Source organism: Anarrhichthys ocellatus, unplaced genomic scaffold, assembly GCF_004355925.1.
Source record: "Anarrhichthys ocellatus isolate YVR2014 unplaced genomic scaffold, GSC_Weel_1.0 scaffold33, whole genome shotgun sequence".
Taxonomy (NCBI): Eukaryota; Metazoa; Chordata; class Actinopteri; order Perciformes; family Anarhichadidae; genus Anarrhichthys; species Anarrhichthys ocellatus.
This window is the reverse complement of record NW_022280063.1, coordinates 3455730-3475684: the sequence shown is the minus strand read 5'-3', so window position 1 is coordinate 3475684 and position 19955 is coordinate 3455730. Positions and strand designations below refer to the sequence as shown.

The 19955-nt window shown below is 43.6% G+C and overlaps 1 protein-coding gene across 7 annotated transcripts in view; it reads left to right on the top strand.

The window, feature by feature from the left end:
- The window catches only part of dock4b (dedicator of cytokinesis 4b), a 96601-nt gene that overhangs the window by 48431 nt on the left and 28215 nt on the right, over nucleotides 1–19955 (top strand). For all 7 annotated transcript variants that reach the window (XM_031865719.1, XM_031865718.1, XM_031865717.1 and 4 more), the window contains exons 14-32: nucleotides 1079–1203; nucleotides 1758–1920; nucleotides 3995–4101; nucleotides 5589–5742; nucleotides 6946–7043; nucleotides 7191–7274; nucleotides 7724–7824; nucleotides 8750–8831; nucleotides 9786–9956; nucleotides 12140–12329; nucleotides 12889–13028; nucleotides 14347–14481; nucleotides 15109–15207; nucleotides 16243–16337; nucleotides 16873–16948; nucleotides 17138–17238; nucleotides 17538–17596; nucleotides 18273–18421; nucleotides 19184–19269. In XM_031865719.1, the coding sequence (XP_031721579.1) occupies nucleotides 1079–1203; nucleotides 1758–1920; nucleotides 3995–4101; nucleotides 5589–5742; nucleotides 6946–7043; nucleotides 7191–7274; nucleotides 7724–7824; nucleotides 8750–8831; nucleotides 9786–9956; nucleotides 12140–12329; nucleotides 12889–13028; nucleotides 14347–14481; nucleotides 15109–15207; nucleotides 16243–16337; nucleotides 16873–16948; nucleotides 17138–17238; nucleotides 17538–17596; nucleotides 18273–18421; nucleotides 19184–19269 (2215 nt within the window). The remainder of the gene's footprint in view (nucleotides 1–1078; nucleotides 1204–1757; nucleotides 1921–3994; nucleotides 4102–5588; nucleotides 5743–6945; nucleotides 7044–7190; nucleotides 7275–7723; nucleotides 7825–8749; nucleotides 8832–9785; nucleotides 9957–12139; nucleotides 12330–12888; nucleotides 13029–14346; nucleotides 14482–15108; nucleotides 15208–16242; nucleotides 16338–16872; nucleotides 16949–17137; nucleotides 17239–17537; nucleotides 17597–18272; nucleotides 18422–19183; nucleotides 19270–19955) is intronic.

Genomic DNA, 19955 nt, shown 5'->3' with positions numbered 1-19955 from the left:
GTGTGTGTGTGTGTGTGTGTGTGTGTGTGTGTGTGTGTGTGTGTGTGAGTGTGTGAGTGAATCAAGCGTACAGTATGGGTGTGTATATAATGCCCCATGTTGCCATGGTTACCGTTGTTAAGAGCAGAAAATCAATGTTGACCCTAGAAATAGAGATAAGATGAGCACACACCCACACACACACACACACCCACACATATAGAGGTTATACAGGGAACATATTTAAGTTAACACTGTCTGTCTGACTGCAGATTGGCTGCAGAGGAAACAGGTGTAATCTTTTTCTTACCCAGAGGGCTTTGCACCACTTTGACTTCCCCTACAGGAGGGAATAAATGTGTGCCTGGCCCGTCATTGTGCATACAGCTGCAGTTCTAACAAAGAGATGTAGAATATCACCTCCTGGGGTGATTTTGTATGACTGTATCTTCTTGTATATTGACCAGATATGCACTTACATCCGCATGTAGGAATGAATAGCGGTGTAGAAAGGGGAACTTTAATCCTCCAATGTTTTTAAGTCTGCTTCCAGATCGTCAGGAGTTGAGTAGTACCGTGTGTGTAAAAACAAAGGAGTCAATGGCTCCAAAAGGAGATGTGTGTAATCTGATTAGTTGCCTTAAGTGATGCCACTGCACCCACATCTCTGATGTTGGTGGTTGAGTTGCACTGTGGGTAATGTAGGCTCCAGCTTTTGTGAAAGAAAGAAGAATGCATTGAATAAAAAAGATTATATATATATATATATATACTGTAAGTCTACTACATCAATTGTGTGGAGTATGGCCTCCTGTTAGTCTGCTGTAATCAAAGCATATGGATGTCAGCAACCCAGGCTACGTATTGCGGGTTTTAAATCTTGTTTTCTCTGGTTGTGGAAGGTCGTGGCTCAGGCCTCGATTTCACGTCAGCAGAAAATATGTCGTTCAATGCCACTAACCTAAATGCTGTCCACTCTTGTCATGAAGCATTGCACACAAAAAACAATTGTGGTCACGCTGCTGAGCGACCATTAATAATGCATGCTCGTATGCATAATCGATGCCTTGTTGCCTCTTTTACCTTCCTGTTCCTGCAGGGGAGATGAGGAATGACCTTTACATCACACTGGAGAGAGGAGAGTTTGAGAAGGGCGGGAAAAGCGTTGCCAGGAACGTAGAGATCACTGTCTATGTGCTGGATATCGATGGGCTGATCCTCAAGGTAAAAACACATTTATTTTTTTTCGCAGTTCACATTCTGCGGAAAATGTATCATTTGAAATGACTAACCACTTTGTTTAAGGATAGTAAATGCCTTATTAAGTCCTCTCTTAATAGCGGGTGGCTTATTTTGGAGCAAAACTCCTCATTTAATTATCGCTGACCCAGATGAGAGCTAAGTGTCTCTCTTGTGTGTTGCCCAATTCTGGTGCAGCGCTGTGATAGTCTGCTCCTGTGGTTTCCTGCGCTGCCTTGGCCTTGAAGAGAAAATAGACTCAAACATAAACTGCTGCCACGCATCCCTCTGACACACATAAACACACGCATGAAACCCCCGTCGTTCTCACTTTATTGGCACTCGCAGTTTGTGTGGACGGTTTTCAATGCGCCCCCGTCTTTTCATGTCTGACTCATTAAGTCATTGTGTCCTTCTGCCCCTTACTTCATCCCAGAGCCTGGCCTCTCATTTCCTCTCCTCACTTCCTGTTTTTTTTCTTTTCATTCTTCCCCTCCGCCTTTTGTCTTGATTCACGCTCTTCTTTGTGTCTCCCTCAGACTCACGTGGCTGCCGGCTCTGGTGAACCAGGTGGGGATGAGTACCACTCCTTGGTGCTGTACCACAACAACAGCCCGCGCTGGGCGGAGCAGATCAAGCTGCCAATCCCGGTCGACATGTTTCGCGGGTCACACGTCAGGTTTGAGTTCCGGCACTGCTCCAGTAAGTGGGAACAGGAATTTGGCTAACCTTTTAATTTATCTTTTTCCAGGCTTTCACGCATGTTCAGACATTATCTGTTCAGGTGTGAATGCCCGAGAGGCGCTGCTCCTCTGTTCAGTTGATTATCCTGGGGAGTTGGAGGCAAAGAGAGGCATTGTTGTGAAGGGAGATTGGAGTACAATAAACACACGCTTACCCCACCCGCTTGAATCCGCCAACACCCCAGCCTCGAGCCCAGGGGCCGCTGCCACCCCCAAATAGACGGCGTCAAAGTGCATAAGTGTGCGCTTGTTGAAGCGTTTTCATAATGAGACTAGTTTGTCCAACTTCTCACCTCCTAATGAGACAAAACTTTAATTATAACTAAAATATTGCTCTCGCTCTCTCTCTCTCCCTCTCTCTGAGCTGCAGGGAGAGAGGGCAGTCTCTTCTCTCATAACAAGCTGATATTATTATGCGGTTTGCAGCCAAGCTGGGAGGCTGTGTGGCTGTGTGCAGCAGATATAGCAGCCTTATTACTGCTCGCAGTGCTAGCATTACTACCAAAGGGCTGCCCGTTAAGAGCCCAATTTAAGGCCTGTGGTGACACCAGACCGGAGAGACCTTATTACACATACTATTAGGGCTCCCAAACTCTGGGACAACCTGTCTGCAGAAATAGGATTAGCAGACACTCTCATTTTCAATAAATGCAAAACAGGAAGCTAATTTCTTTTTACGAATATCCTTTAAAATTCCATCTTGTACTTGCACTCATTATGCAGCAGCTGTAATTGTTCATTTGTTCGTGGGGAGCCCAGTGTTGTCCCTAAATGGGACTAAAGGGGGCTGCAAGGGCCAGTCAGCATCAACAGTGCAATACTTTGCTTCATTATAGCCGATCGTTTGTTGATTGGTTCTGTGATATTTCAAACAACTGAAACAATTTGCAAATATGTTATTGTTAGGAATGCTATTGCTGCTGTAAGAGCAGCTGTTTTCTCTCTCTCACTGGACAGTTCAAAGATATGATAAGTGATGATAAGTATTTACTTAGTGTATTCGGTTGAGTGGTTTCAAGATATAACACACATCAATCTCCACCTGCTCTGCCGAGCTCAGCAAGTTTCACACAGTACACCTTAATCTTTCCTAATCTCCCGGCGCCCAAGGCAAACAAAAATGAAAAAGTTTGCAGTCTTGATTCTTGTAAGCAATATCTTTCCTGGTGTAAAAACTTAATCACAGCAGAGCAGGACAAAAAAAAAAAATGGCCACGGTGCAATACCATTTTCTAAGTTTAATACAACTTGTGCTGCTCCTGGGAGGGTGCACACGCACACACACACACACACACAGATGCGTCTACCACGTAGACGGCGCTTAAGTGGTGTGTTGCAATGAAAGGAAGTAGAAACCTTGCTAACGCTACACTTCTCACTTTCGCTGTGCACAAATTAGCACTTTATTGCTGAAGCAGCAGATAAATCAGATTACAGGTGTTCATAATGCAATGCAAATTATGCCCAGAGCTTTCAGAAAGCCTCTTAAAAACTCAGCGCCCACGTCAATCAGTCAATCAGGCCCTCGAAGAGTAACTTAATAGCTAAAAATCTTGTTTTTTTGCTTTTTGCCGATGGTAGACGTTGTGTACCGACAGTGTGTTCAGTTACAAATGTGTTGACAGCATTTCCTTCCTTATAAAACATTCGCAGAGTTAACTTTAAAACAAACCTGAGTTGTTGGCATTACGTTCGCTAGCTAGTTGTCTTCATTTGCCTTTTGCTGATGCATTGCTGCATCTTTTGGGCGCTCTTCTATTGTCGACAGGAGTGTGCATCACCTGCATGCTTGTGTGTGTGTGTGTGTGTGTGTGTGCAACAGTGCTTATTCAGCTTGGTGCTGGGTTTGCATCGAGTAGAATACGTGCACTGAAGGCTGAGCATCAGATTCACTTTTTCAACGTGTTGATCTCTATTGCATAATCTGAAAAGAACTGGTTTCATAACGTTGCTCTCTGTTTCATGTGCTTTCAGGCAGTCTGTGCTTGTGTATTTTGGACTCAATGCCGTGTCCATGTGTTGTTGTTTGACAGCTAAAGACAAGGGAGAGAAGAAACTGTTTGGCTACTCCTTTGTTCCTCTGATGCAGGAGGATGGCAGGACTCTGCCAGATGGCACCCATGAGCTCATTATCCATAAGGTAAAACCAAAACAACACAAAGGTTTTGACTGAACAACATGGAATAGATCGGACTGTGTGCTTTCCAGGATGTGTCTTTGGCACACATATTGTCCTAAGTATTCATCTTGATGTGTAATTCCATCCAAAATGTCTCATTCTAAAGCAATATAAAAGGATAATTCCACTGTTTTCAATGCATGACATGGTATTCAACAGGAAAAGACAGAAAGAAAAGAAAGTCCCGTGGTCATTCTGTTGGTAAATTTGCAGCTGAAAGATTCTCTTAAGTGAAACCTCAGCTGTTTTGCACCACACGGGTGACACCAAGGCTATTTAGAATGGGATTACATGCTGTATATGATTATGTGAATCCTGGGTTCTGTTATCGCACCGTTTGGTGCCGTGGGTTGAAAACCGGCTCACATCACTCCATCACAGCCCGACTGGCCCGTGAGTCATGTCCACTTACGTAACATTTCTTAAGCTGTGGGGTTGAACCGAACCTTGAGCGAGTATGTATTGTATGTGTCTTTTGCCTCGACATGTGTAAGAGACAGTTCAACGCGTACACATTTCATTCGAGGAAGTCTATCTCTGTATTTAGCACGACCTTTACGTCCTTTTTCGGCATTTTATAGACCTCACTCATCTTTTCACACATTTTTGGTTTTGAAAACATCAAGAGACTAAAGCAAATAAAATGGCCTGCATCCCCAGTTAAACGCTGCTGCAGGACCGTCTCGGGTGTAATTCAGAATAATTGCAGACTGCACGATTTCCCTCAGCTGCGGGCGAAGGGTGTGTGCACAAACCTCAGGCTTTACGGAGGACAGAAACGCATTGAGCGCATTCATACATTTTTATTGGCAGTGAGGCAGAACAGTGACCAGAAAGTCTGATTATTTATATTGCTGTTCGCTTAATTATCTTCAACAGTCTTTAAAAACAAAAACTCCTCCTTTTTATTGTCTGCTTTTCCTGTCAGGCGGCCAGATTCAGTCCTACCAAACCCTCTAACCTGAGCCTGCCAGTTTTAGAGGACAACTCTGGTAGCCCTGTGTGTTCCCATCGTTCAGAGCGGGGGGGGGGGGAAGGCCGTTCCAATGCCAGATAGAAGTTGCTGAAAAGCTCAATGAAGCTGGCATGGCCTAGTTTCACCCCAGACCCAAAATAGACACCGAAGAATCACTCCAAACTGTGTGGTAGCTTTTGGAGCTCAAACGGCCTCAGCTGTAGGCATTAAAGCAGCACATTAAATCCCCCAAAATAACAGTCGTGGTCTGTGATTGATTGTGTGCAACAGCTTGGATGTCTCAATCGCGATTGATATACGGCCTACAACGCTACGACATATAGTACACTCATAAAAATTACGTTTTGACATATTGGTAATAAAAGAGTGAACGCATTACCTGAGTGTTTTGACAGTATAACATTATTCCTCTACATCGTCTGTGCCAGTTTACCAAATGTGTGCTTTTCTTGCTTTCTGTCCTTGTTCCCAGTGCGAGGAGAATACCAACTTGGCAGACTGTCCGCGCTACCTGAAGCTGCCGTTCTCCAAGGTCAACCTCCCGTCCAACAACCAGACTCTGAAAGGCACCAAGGAGTCTTTCTGGATCACCAGCTTTCTCTGCTCCACCAAGCTCACACAGAACGGTAAACAAGACTGTTTTTTTTTTTTTTTCTTTGGTCACTTGCCTGGTGAGGTGTTTTGGCTGCTACGCTCCTACCCTCGTCACATTATTATTTTTTTAACTGGAGTTAGCTTGTACACGAGCTGGTCCCGTGCTTCTGAGCAGCTCTGTGTGTGTAGGGTATAGAGCTACTGCCAAAGATAGGGATCAACACTTCTCAAAAAAGACTGACAAAATGGTGAGATGCCATATGTTTTACTAACAGAAAGGAGGCAAGTGGCAAGTTTTGTGCAGGTGAGGAAGTGATATTTCCATCCAAACTGTGCGATTGTGTGAAAAAACAACATGTGAATATGCAGGGTGGTGGGAACAGCCTCCAGTTCGCACTGCTCACTAATGAACCAATAAATCCTTGCTTTCGTAAACTGGTTGCAGAGCGGGCATTGTCTTATTTCAGTAGGACTAGCTTGCTGATAATGGTTGCCCTCATTTATACTGCAGTAAACAATAGCCAACAATACTCATTAAATATACTGTATAAGGTGTGCAGCAAAGGAGACGCTTGTTTTATCCCCACTGAGACTCACTAGAAACTGTCGCTGTTGTACCAGAGAACAGTATTAACAGTAAACGACAAATCATCTTTTACCTCATTAAGTAGAATATAGAAACAGAAAAGCTTCAGGCACAGTTTACTGTTTATTTCCTGAATGCATTTGATTTTGTTTGTGAATTGATTACAGAAGTATTGCAGCAGAGTTTTTGATGCCAAAATACACTTGACAGATTGGTTAATGCAGTCATGCGCGCACACATGCACGTGCGCGCACACAGATGCAGGTTTACATGTAAAGTTTTTGAAAAGACCCACTTCAGGTTGAACGGGATCCGAAGAGACAGCTGAAAGACTTTCTTCCTGCGGCTTATGTTTTATTCATGCGTATGTCTGGGGACCCTGGCTCAGGGAAAATGACTTTTTATCTCCTTTATCCTGCCGCACTTGAAAATGTCATCATTTGTTTGGATTCTGTGGAGGTTTTGGGCTATAATTGAAGGGTGTGGTGATGCTTTGTGATCTGAGGTGCGAGTCGCTCTCATAATCCTGCGTTTCTTCACAGACAAACATAAGATGTGTGTCTTGATCTCTTGTGCTTTTCACTGTGTTCCTGTATCTCCTTCACTTACTGTTCTATCTTTTGATTCCCCCTCTTTTTGTCTTTCTCAGGAGACATGCTGGACCTGTTGAAGTGGCGAGCCCACCCCGAAAGAATCAACGACAGCCTCTCTAAGCTGAAGGAGATCGACGGCTCGGAGATTGTCAAAGTAGGCCCTACTTGGCATTTGTAGTGTCGATTGTTTCGGATTTGATTTCAATCCACATGTTTTTATTTTAAGTTCAAGCTGAGAGGATGAGGATGTTAAAGTCAATTTAAAGCTGCCGCTCACACATACAAACTCCCTTTTGTACAGTTTCTACAGGACACCCTGGACACTCTCTTTGGTATTCTGGACGAAAGCTCCCAGAGATACGGGCTCAAGGTGTTCGATTCTCTGGTAAGCAAGATCTCATTCTCCTTTCCTCCTTCATGTGTCAAGCACAAAGTCATAGTGTTTGAGTCAATCACAAAAAAAACACAAACTTTCTGGCGGAGAAAGATGGAGTGATGCGACGCCACAGAGCTCGCCGAACCAATCTTACCCCGGTTACGCTGCACTGTGCTGATAGAGCAAGGCCCCCCCGCCCCCCCGATCGATCTCGCTCTCTCTCTCCGACTGTCTTTGTTTGCGTGTCCCTCTCTCGACATCAGTGTCACACTGACACATGCGCGCGCTTTCTCCTCTGCACACAAAGGGAAGCATGGAATAAAAGCTGCAGCCACTGTCGAAATGGTTTTTAGTTTGGTTGTTTTGTTTTATTTTTAGATATGTGTGTATGTCATCATTTTTACATGATACTATGATTTATATGATTTTTGCAATACGTCTTCTGTGTTTATTTCCAGGTCCATATCATCAACTTGCTCCAGGACAGCAAATTCCAGCACTTCAAACCAGTCATGGACACCTACATCGAGAGCCACTTTGCCGGAGCTTTGTCCTACAGGTACACGACGTTTCAGCCTCCGCTTCTCGAGCTGTTGCTGTTCGAGGCCACAATGCAGCCTTACCCACGTATTGTGTTCTAATGACATAATGCATCGCAGGCGATCAGAGAGGCCGACGTGCGTCAGCGCTGAGCGGCAGCTCTGCTCGGCTCTGTGCTGCGATAGATTCAACAGGAGTGTGAATGAAATGCTGATGGTGCCCCCTGGCTGTGAAATGTGAAAATGGGCTCACTTTTGCTTCCTACCTCCTTTCCCCTCCTATGTCTGTCACATGCGTACACACACTCAAGACACACATATTCACAACCTGCTGTTCTCACCGGCTGTCTTCTTCACACACTCTGTACCTGCTAAGATAACGTGTTGGTGTGTCTTCTTCTTCTCTCTCTTTTTTTTTTCTTTATTTTTTTTCTTTTTTTATTTTTCTTTTTCTTTTTTTTCAATCTTTGCAACGCACCCACACGGAATCCTGCTGCCGCATCCATCTGCTTTAAACTCGTTTACCTCCGATACTGTTTCATTCCACGTGTCGCACCTTAATTAGTTTACACAGACATTATTGTCACTATCTGAAGTTATTAACAGAGAACCAAGATGTCGTCCAGTCATGATTAGAATGAGAAAACTTTTCTCATTCAGTAATCCAAACTTCTTTGTCACCAGCTTATTGTTTCATGAAGATGATGCCTCCATTTTTTATTTTATTTTATTCTAAACTCCACCGATTTCAAAAGTGGAGTGGAACATTTGAAGAGGCAGTATTTATGAAGAGCCAGTCATTTTCTCTGAAATTGATTGAAATCATTGTTTCATTGCAAAAGACTGCATTGCCTCATCTTTGTTTGCTAAATCCAGTGAGGGAAGCAACGTGCGATGTAGCTGGGGGGTGAGTGGTGATACTGTGCGTGCCTCTGTTTTCTCCAGGGACCTGATCAAAGTGCTGAAGTGGTACGTGGACCGCATCGTTGACGCCGAGCACCAGGATCACATACAGCAGGTGCTCAAGGTGAGGCATCTGCTTCGAGGACGCACACGTGCACACGCAGGACACGCGCGAAAGGCAGCCGGAGTGATGTTTTCAGAAGACACATGGTCACAAACATTTATACAACAACATGAATAAACTTGCTCCCTCTTGCTGCCACTCCTCCTAATTACCCCCCCGCCATTAGCAGAGAACACAACGCGCCGCCATTTGTTATTTCCCTCCTCACTCTATTATGCCACATGCAATTTTAATCAGCTGAAAGTGCAGTGCCTCTGGTGTTGGGAATCGACATCACAATATTCTAATGTCTCGTGCAGATGTGCCATCGGAGGAGCACGTTGCGGCTTCTGTGCTGTGGTTTCCCCATTTGTGATTCACGCAGGACATTCTTCAACAGACGTAAATTGTTACTCTGTCATGCAGTCAATTATAAATGAGCGATGCACCGCAGATGTGTTTGCAAGGGTTGTCTGTCTGAGTGATCCACAGGATGTCTTTTATTAGGTTTCTTTTTGAGAGCAAATCTTTTTGGACAGGTTTTATTTTGGAGCAGAGGGCCACAACTAATTATGTCTTTCGTTATTAGTCAATCTGACAATTATTTTTTCAAGAAATAAAATTATAATAAATGCCGACCACGAGATCCGAGAGCCCAATATAAGGTGTTCAGACTGCTTATGTCCACTGAGAAGATATAAAACAGAGAAGAGCTAAAGCAAAGCACATCTTTCAGGCATTTTTGCTTCATAAATGACTTAAAAAATCCATTATCAAAGTTGTCGGTAAAGTTTTCTGTCATTTAAACAAAAGTGAACACTATTGGCTTTCAGATAAATGGATGATATACATCAGGGACAAAATTAAATGTCGCATCATTCTTTACTCATTTCCGCTGGAGGGGAAGTCTTGACTTTCTTGGCTTATTCATCACAGAACAGATGATAAACGACTGTTTTTCTTTCTATCCTCCAGGCCAGCGAGTACATCTTCAAGTACATTATCCAGTCTCGCCGGCTCTTCTCATTGGCCACAGGAGGCCAGAATGAGGAGGAGTTCCGAGTCTGCATCCACGAGCTCTTCATGTCCATCCGCTTCTTCCTCTCGCAGGAAAACAAAAGCACCAGTCCGGTTGCACAAACACAGGTGTGTGTGTGTTGTGCATCTGAAATCATGAGCATTATTGTGTGCACATATGTGAATGTGTAACTCTGTGCCTGTTACTTTGTTTTTCTGTCTTGGGGGGGGGGGGGGGGGGCTGCTGTTAATGCAGTTGTGATAGCTGAGAAATTGTCTGTAATTGAATTTCATGCCGCCAGAGGGCTGTGGAGTCGGAATAGAAATTTCTGTTGCAACTTTTCCATTTCCGCTGGGAGGTCTGCACAGCAGGGCAGCCGCCTTCGCTGATTTCCAACAAGCAAACCCAAACAAACAAACTAAAGATGCCAAAGATAATCCTAATTACACACCAGAAACAGCTGATTGTGTGCTTTTGTGTATATTTCTTCACACTTGGAACGAGGGATATACCTGCATTTTTTTTCCACTGCAGAACCCGTGTGGGGATCTGTGATCTGTTTCCTATTCCTCTGCCGTCTCCCCTTATTCCCTATCGTCTTTAGTTTTGCTGTTTTGTATTCTCATTTGCCTCTTTTTTTTTTTTTTCTTCAATAATTTCTCTTTAGTCCATTCGAGTCATGTACTCTTTTAATCAACCAGGGTGCTCTCAGCACTCAAGTCGGACAAGCATCTAAATGTGTATTAATTCCCCTAAGTATGCTCATAATTAGTTTCCTTTATCGCCTTGTTTGCCTCACCCGTGCGCCCTCACCTCAACATACGTTCTGTTCTAGCATTTGGGAGAAATCTTTTCCATTAGGTTTTCTTTTCACAGCTCATTTGATCAATTATAACAATCTGCTCAAGAAACCGCCGATCTTGTTTTAAACCCTCCAGTCACTTTGTAATTATTCCACCTCACTCCGAGGCCACGGGAATAAGTGTAACATTAGCTATCCCAGTTATGCCCTCTTCATGCCGTCTGAAAAGCTCCACTCCAGCCCTCCACTGACTCCTGATCTCGGGCTAATCGGTATTCTCAACACAACAGCGGCTGTGGGAAGATGCAGGCCGGGCTAATGCTAATCCAAGTTGACATCCTGGCACACAAACAAGCAAATCCATTCACACATATTTCAGCACCTGTAAACGGATATGCGTTATCGTTTTCATCACAGGATGACTCGGCATGTGATGTTTAGAGCAACGAACACTCAAAGGGATGCTGTTCCATCAATACTAGAGACCATGTCTGAGTATTGTGTAATTTATTAAGTAATTGTCAAGCGATGTTTTGGCACAGATGGAATTTGCCTTGGGGAACAACTGCGTTACGGGACAAGTGGTTCCTCTAAACAATTAATATAGGACCCAGTTATTACGTACAGAGCAATTAAACACATGATGTAATCAGAACATAGTTGAGTTATGACTGGTGTGCAGTATATCGATCTTCTGTGACTCCTGTCTGAGTCGAGACCCCGTGACAGCAGAGAAACCTTCTGAATTAGCTGCCGCCACCAAGGAGTCGTCAATAAGTAGCAATACTATGGAACTTCTTTTTGCTCCAGCTGAACTGCTCTTTTGTCAAAAGGTAAAACACCCGTGACATTGAAACAAGGTGTTGCTGAAAAATGACTTCTATCTTCTGCCAAAAATGCACGTAAAAAGAAACAAAGGGACACGGTGACTCACCCTTCTGGATTTTTAGCAATCTTCATTTTTCAATTGTGCGGCGAGAATCTGACAGAACTTGACAGGAAGACAGAGCATCAGACTGAGAGCTGCAAACAAGCAACAGGCTTACATCAATCCCCCCGGAGTGGCCCTCAAGTTGAATCCACGTAATCCCTGACGGCCTGACGACAAATCCAGTCTAAGCCAGTGATTCATTGCACTATAGCCGATATTTACCTTTTCCAACAGACCAGCATAACTGCAAAGAGTATTGTCTTATGGTTGCATTTTCTCAGACAACTTAACAGAATCTTGTGTGTTGAACTCTTTTATCCAAAGCCCCGAGGTACTGAAAATGTGTAATTTCCCCATCACCTTGAGCATAGAGGCCCCTTTATGAGATTACATATACATTTTGTAATGCTGATTTAGTGGAGAATGTATTGACATTACATATACAACATGCATGTTCCTATCTTGAAATGCTCTCTTTGGTACAATTTGCAGTTTGAATGCATTTCGACAAAGTGATTCCAGCCTTTTTTGACGATGGATTCATAGTGCCTCCTAATGATTAAACCTGTTCTCTCCAGGCGGTGTTCCTGCGGACGTTCCCGGCAGTATATGGCGAGCTGTTGAAGATCTTCACAGTGCGGGAGGTGGCCGGCTTCGTCAGGGAGACGCTGGGCAGCCTGCCCACAGCTGTCCACGCCGACTGCCTGGAGGCTGTCAAGTTGCAGTGCATTGCCAAGACGGTGGAAAGCCAGCTTTACACTAACCCGGGTAAAGATCTGTTCACACAAACGGATGCACAGTTCAGGAAGCAGACATAACTAAAGCTTGTAGACGCACTGAAACCCCAGCACAACAACATTTGTGAGCAAATAGCACAAATACAGATTAGGAACGCAGGAAAGCACACAGCACAGATTTGGGCAAGCTGCATCATGTACAAACAGGCTATATTAGTCCGTATTATACTGATTGGTTGTGCCCTCCTGCAGTGCATTCATTTGACAACACACCTTGGCTAATGTAACCCACAGTGCACTTTACTCCAGGCCATTAAAGTGTTCTTAATGAAGGCTTTACACTGAAGCAAATTACAGTCAATGTGTTACTCTCAGCATGCTCCAAAAAGGCTACACGTAGCAAGAAAACCTCCTATTAAGGCTACACAAAGACTTGCATACAGATGCATTTATTTAAATGTAAGAAACATTGTTTTCCCTTTTTGGTCTCTGTTGCGTTCTCCCCTTATACTGTATATCATGTCTTTGATGTATGACAACGGTGTGTGTGTGTGTGTGTGTGTGTGTGTGTGTGTGTGTGTGTGTTGCAGAGTCGCGGTGCATCCTGTTGCCGGTGGTGCTCCGCGTCCTTCAGGCACACATGCAGGAGCAGAGAGACCTGGTCATGTGCGCTCGCATCCTCACCAGCATGCTGTCACTCATCAAGAAGGAGGAGGAGAACGGCACTGCGGTGAGTATTAGTGAGGTAACTGGTGACCGTTAAACTGTACAAGCCCACCTCATCCTTAAATGACAAGTTTGACATCTTGCTGACATCATGTTTGTCCTGCGTGTTCACCGCAGTGGCAGCTGTAGAAATTCAACTTCAACAAATCAGCATATTGTCGAATAAAACTACTTTTCAACATAAAAAAAAAAGAGTAATTTGACTAAGACTTATTTGTTATTGTGGATGAAGTGACTTTATTCCTAGACATTATCCAGCATTGTTAAAATGAATTCCCCTTGCTGTTCTACAAGACTGTACAAGAGAATCAGCAACAAGGGACTTAGCACCGTAATAACTGGAAATAACTTTAAAGGAAGTCGAAGCTTGAGAATTAGTCTTAAGGCAATTTCCTCGCCAATACATTGCAATGGCAGATTGCTTTGTTGTGTATATGGTCAATTAGTCTTTGTAACAAGGACATTGGCAGCCGTGCGGTTCAGTAATGAGCCCCATCAATTTAGCAATGGGCATTGTCGCAATGGCAGTCACTTCGAGGTGTGTGTGTGTGTGTGTGTGTGTGTGTGTGTGTGTGTGTGTGTGTGAGAGTGAGAGTGTGTGTAGCACCTCGGGTTGCCTGATTTGGACTGTTTGCTGCCAGAGGGGCAGCTAGTGTTAAAGGAGCCCAGTAGGGCGCACACACACAGAGACTGGTGGCACATCTAAAGGGAAGTGACAGCAGTGGCAGCCAATGTGCCAGTCTGAAGCGCCTTCTCATTATCGCTCCGTCCAAGACCTGTCTGTCTTGTCAGGGGAGACTAGAGGGAGGTGGACACACACAAACAAACAAGCACACACTCACACAAACACACACACCAGTTTATCCTCCACTCTCTTGTAGTTGCTTTTCATCTTTCACTGTCTCTCTCTCTCTCTCCTTTGTATTCCATCTTCTTTTATTATTTTTCCATTCTCCTCTTTCTCTGCGAATTTAAGAGTTTCAAAATGTCGCTCTTAGCCTTGAAACTTCTCATTAGTCCCCAAACATACTTGTTCGAGACTCATTAAAAACTGCGGTGAAAGTAAGATCATAGGGCGAGGAGTGACATCAGTTGCCCATCATGGTTCAATGTTGTGCCAACAGAAGTGGAATGCAAATTAGTCAGGAAAACCAACATCCTGTTAACTTTGAGAGAGCGATGTCTTTGAATTTAAAGATAACCCTGACATTTCAGATTCACTTTAAGAGTGCTCTTTCTTTTCTTGTGTGTGCTAATTAAGTGAAAGTAGAGTTATCCTGTTAGCCTGTAATTCACGTGCAAGTGTTTCGTCCTTTGTGCAGGAGCCGGTGGTCTCAGAGGAGGTGGAGCTAATTGTCGAGAGCCTGCTGGGAGTTTTACTGAGAACCATCCTGGAAATTAGCAACCGGCCCCAGCCTGCTGGACCTACCATGAGACTACAGTTCCAGGATGTCACTGTATGTTTGTTTTACCAGTACAGTGTGTGTGTGTGTGTGTGTGTGTGTGTGTGTTTACTACTATGAATAGTTTTGGGACTTCACAAAATGTGCAGGAGTACTTACAGATTTATAATTGAGTTGCTGCTGTGGCGACTATAATTCCGCCAACACGATTAACATTAATGTTGAACAATAATTAAGATTTATAATACAACACAGCGCGAAAGGGGAATAATAATGACATCCCCATCATCATCATCGTGTGATGATGGAGACTCAAGGAGGGCTTGTTCCACTTGTAATAAGAGCTCCACTAATGTTGCTGCAATTCTCACCGGTTGCCAATAGAGGTTAATAAAGGATGTTCTGCAAATGCAATATTACAAAGTGCTTCCTTTCCTCTCTCCTGATATAAAGATATAAAAGGACCAGCCTTTGCAAAAGCGCCATAGTTCAGTGTTGATGTTGCAATGCGTCCTGCACGACTACTTTCTACATGAATGTTTTAGAACCGCAATAGCTCATTTATTTAGCAATTTAGAGCAACCTTGAAGATAATCCTGGTTACATCACACCATTAAAACTGAAGACGGCACGATGTTTTCTCTCTTTTTATTTATCTCGGTGTGTTCCGTCCTGTCTCAGGGGGAGTTCGTGGCATGTTTGTTGGCCCTTCTGCGACAGATGAGTGACAGACACTACCAGCAGCTGCTGCAGGCGTTCAGCAGCAAAGACAACCTGAGGGTAAGACCACCACATCAATCTCTCTCTCCCCATCTGTTTGTGGCAGTGGGTTCCTTCCCTCTCCCAACCCTCACTGAGAACACACCAAATCCCTATTTCTATATTTATCGCTTTCTATCCGCATTGCTTCATATTCTGTCGATACTTGACCTATGTGTGTATTGGCATGGGAATATTGGGCAGAGAGGGAGAGAAGATTTACCTTATTCCAGTTGTTTTTTTTGGATTTGACATTCTAATCTGTCTTCCTGCCCTCTTTGAGTCATCGCTCTAGCTCTCCGCCTCTCTTTCACAAACTTTCCAACAAGTGACTCACTCATTCCCTGCACTTGCAGACTGAAATGTATGCACATAAATATATATGTTTATGTGCTGTACATATACGTATTTGTGTCTCTGTGTGCTTACATGTGCACATTTGCAAATGTGTGCATGTAAGGGAGCTCGACTGCAAGGTCAGCCGGGGCAAGTTCCAAAATGAAAAAGGAGCAGAGAGCCGGGAACACGGGACTAAAAGTTAACGGGGTCACAAGTTCATCCCAATGAGAAAAGGCAGAGAGGTAATATGATCCTGTTGGCTTGAGAGCACGATTTCCATGCTTTATTTCCGGTACTTACATCACAAGTATCCAAAGTAAGTGGCCGGAAGATATCGAGCAATCACTGGAAAAACGGCAAATTGAGATGTGACGATAAACTAAAATGGATTCAAACTGAGAGACGCTGGATTTGATAGTTTCAGCACCATGGACAGAGACGTACATCCACTGCATTTGATTCCACACCAATCCTTAGATTTAAGTATGTGGCATGTTAACAGTGGCACATTTGTGTGAAACATCTCTGTTTCTCCTTAAACCAAAACACCTGACAATGATCAATAAATGTCTTAAACACTAATTGAGTGAACAATATAGCGATAAATTCACAGAGCTTGATTGTAAATGTTTCAGCAGCATTCAGAGATGCAGCACCTGACCCCATGGATTTGAGTGTCCAATGACAACATGCTCTCTGTGTGTTTGTGTGTGCCAGGACTTTCTTCTTCAGATCTTCACGGTCTTCAGGATCCTAATCCGACCAGAAATGTTTTCGAAGGACTGGACCGTCATGCGGTTGGTGACCAACAAGTAAGGCCGCACACGCGAATGTGCACACATAGACACGGCTTCCATCCGCCTAACAGTGCATGTAGAGCCTTGTCTCCCTCCACTGACGGCGTGTTCCGCCTCTCGACGGTTTCCTTTCAAAGGTCAATGCGATGTGTCTTTATTACGTGGTCCTACATATCAGCAGCAAGGTGGAGGTTTAGAGAAAAGTATAATATTAAACCAGAAAGTAGTGGAACCTTGATGCATCTTAAAATCGTTGAAAGACATTATCAATTGTAGTGCATAGGTGATCTGAACACATCAAGTTTAATGACATGCTTGTATCTACCTAACCATGAAGGCCTATGTGTTTCTAGTTGTTTTTCCCTTTTTTTTTAAAAATATATATTTGAACCTCATTATTATGGGACGTAACTGCAAATGTTTCTTTACTTCATCACTCTACAAATGGGCCGTTCGAATAGCTTGTAAATTGTTCAAGGTGATGCATTTCCCCCCCGACTTAACACAACAGCCCTCTCGACCTCCTCGTCTCTTTCTCTTGTTCTTTTAGTGTCATCATCACAACTGTCCTCTACCTTTCTGAGGCTCTGAGGAAGAACTTCCTCAATGACAAGTTTGACTACAAGGTAAGGGGCTCTGTGTGTGTGTGTGTGTGTGTGTGTGTGTGTGTGTGTGTGTGTGTGTGGGTAGATCTGAACAGTGCTAGAGTACTACAGATCTTATGTTGTTTTTTTTGCCTTATATTCCTCAAGTTGGAGAAGGACGTTTTTTTGCACAGCGTTGCCATGATGCAATTTGTTTGCTGTCATTTTCAGGTGTGGGACTCGTACTTCTATCTGTCTGTAATATTTATCAACCAGCCCTGTCTTCAGCTGGAGTCCTTCTCTCCCTCCAAGAGGAAGAGGATTCTGGAAAAGTGAGTTCTGGTTGTTTTTGCACAATGCGGCGTGTGCACGCACCCTGCGCTCTTTCTGCTGCACGTGTTAGGATGGCCTGGCTGTAACGACCCATGTGCTTTCTACAAGCCATCCTATCCTGCTCCCGTTCTCTGTCAAATTTCAAAACAGTCACACACACACACACACACACACACACACAAAGGATACTGCAGGCCACATACAGTATAATGACTAGTTAACATGCTGTTCTCACTGCTTCTCTTGGTATTTGCCTGCAGCAAGCACATATTTCTAACGATGACATGCTATCATGCAGGTATGGAGACATGAGGGTGATGATGGGCTGTGAGATCTTCAGCATGTGGCAGAATTTAGGTAAGGTGATAAAACTTTGCAATGCACGTGGTTCACACGGACTGTTTTATTCTTAAATTGACTCCTAAACCCCGTGAGATATTGTTCAGAAGAGACTCGGTGACATTAACTATTATTGTAAAGGCAGCTGTCTGTCTTCCAGTCCAGCAGTAGGTCTGTAAAATCTCTCCATAATTATTCTAATACAGAAGCAAAAGTAGTGTTCCTGAGCTGATCGGTACTTTAAAAAAAACAAACCGAAAACACTCTCGGCCCTTTTTTCTTTATGCCAACAACTATGTGTAACCATGGCAACCAAACGGGGGGCTCTCAACCTTTTGTTCTGCTCCGAGTTTGTGATGGATCTGTGCAAATGTTGTGTTTTTTATTATAATTTCTAGTGTTGTTTATATGCATTAAAGTGTGTTTTTGCCCAATTTGAAATACATTTTTCAAGTCACTTTATCTTTTGTTGTATTTGATGTCAACAGGAATTGAAGTGTTCCCACCAACACTAATGCATTTTAAAGTAACACAGACGCTGTGATTATTAAAATACTGCATCAATTTGGTGAGAGTGCAGTGCAGTGCTTGAAATTAGAGTCGAGTCGGCCAAATTGCCTCCGAAATAAACAATACGCTGTCATCGGGGACAAAGTGAGAGCCTACACTCTGTTGACTTCTGTCTCTCCTCCAGGGGAGCACAAGCTGAACTTCATCCCGGCGATGATCGGTCCGTTCCTGGAGGTGACACTGGTGCCTCAGCCCGATCTGAGGAATGTCATGATCCCCATCTTCCACGACATGATGGACTGGGAGCAGAGACGCAGTGGCAATTTCAAACAGGTATAACTGTTCTTAAAAAGACGCGAACTTTCCTGAAACTTATATTTAATTGCCAGTTTAACCCTTGCATGCATGCGCTCTTTCACAAGTGGGTCAATGGTCATCTCACAATGTTTTTGTTAATAGCGTGTTAAATTTGAACTTGTAATGTTTATTTAACATCCTCATGATCAAATGATCAGAGCTGCAAATATGAACATCTTTTTAAGTTATTGTGTGCTACGGTGTAGCTTATTTACCAAGCTACTTTGTAAAGGTAACAATGTATCTATAGTAATGCGAGCTGCCAAGCCTTTAGGTCATTTGTTGATAATAGAAGACACTATTTTGATTTTTCACAGGGTGAAAAAACCTCTTGATAACACATAAATGTATCAAATGTAAAATGATATTGCTGTGTACACTGATAGGTGAGTGGTGATGCCAATCACAGTGGAGATTTGGTCCACAATAGATCCAGTATGTTACCTGACAAGAGTAGCTAACAGGGAGGATAAGGTATTTCTTTCCCCCGCCATCTTGCACCCTGGTGATGGTTTTCATGATTGACATGTTATCGCTTTTATGGTGAAATCTTGCAGAGGCTGTTACTTTGACACGTGACTGACTTTGACGTGACGTGAAGTGATTTGAATCGACCACGCTGTTCAGTTTCAAGCTGGAAACTGTTCTCGTGTTCTCCTCCTCCTCGGCCATTTTAGCAATTTGAACTGCCGCCCCCTTTGAGAGTGAAACGTTTATATATTTTTTTTGTCCTCGCAGGTGGAGGCCAAGCTGATCGACAAGCTGGACAGCCTGATGTCTGAGGGCAAAGGAGATGAGACGTACAGGGAGCTCTTCAACAGCATGTGAGTTAGAGACAGGAACAGATAGCAACTGAAAATATGGAGAAGAGGGGCACATGGGTGCACACTTACTTACATTTTGTCTAATTACCTTGGATTTTAAAGGAAATGGGATTAGATTGGGGGGCCACTCAGAGCCACTCAAGAACTAGCATAGTAAATACAGTAAATGCTTAAATAAAGATGCCAGTTCAGGATGCCAGGACACTTCCACAAACGGACGAAATAGCTGTTTATTGAGTCCAATGACCTAAATGATGCCGCTGCGACTCACAGCTCGTTTGCCTCAGTAAGTGGCCGCTTTATCTGAAAGTGGACATGTACTGTGCTTTGAAAATGAGCTTTTTAACCCAAGCCGCACAGATAACAGCATTAATGCTCAGGGAATGCTTGTTTACCTGACTAACAGAACTGTTAAATGTGTGAAGCTGACTGATAGAATACAGAACATGCGGTCAATATGAAAAAAATGTTCTTTTTTACAAACCCATCATTAGTATTAAAGAATAGGAAGTGGGTAGTTCCTTAGTGATGGAATAATACAGAGAGGTAAGTGATCAGTATTCACCTTCATCTTCACTCACACCTCCTCTGTGGCCGGTCCTGGTCCACTCTGTCCTTGTATCTCAGGTCTGTGCTCCTGCATGCTTAGCGTATGTGCTCACGCTAATGTGTGTGTGTTTGTGTGT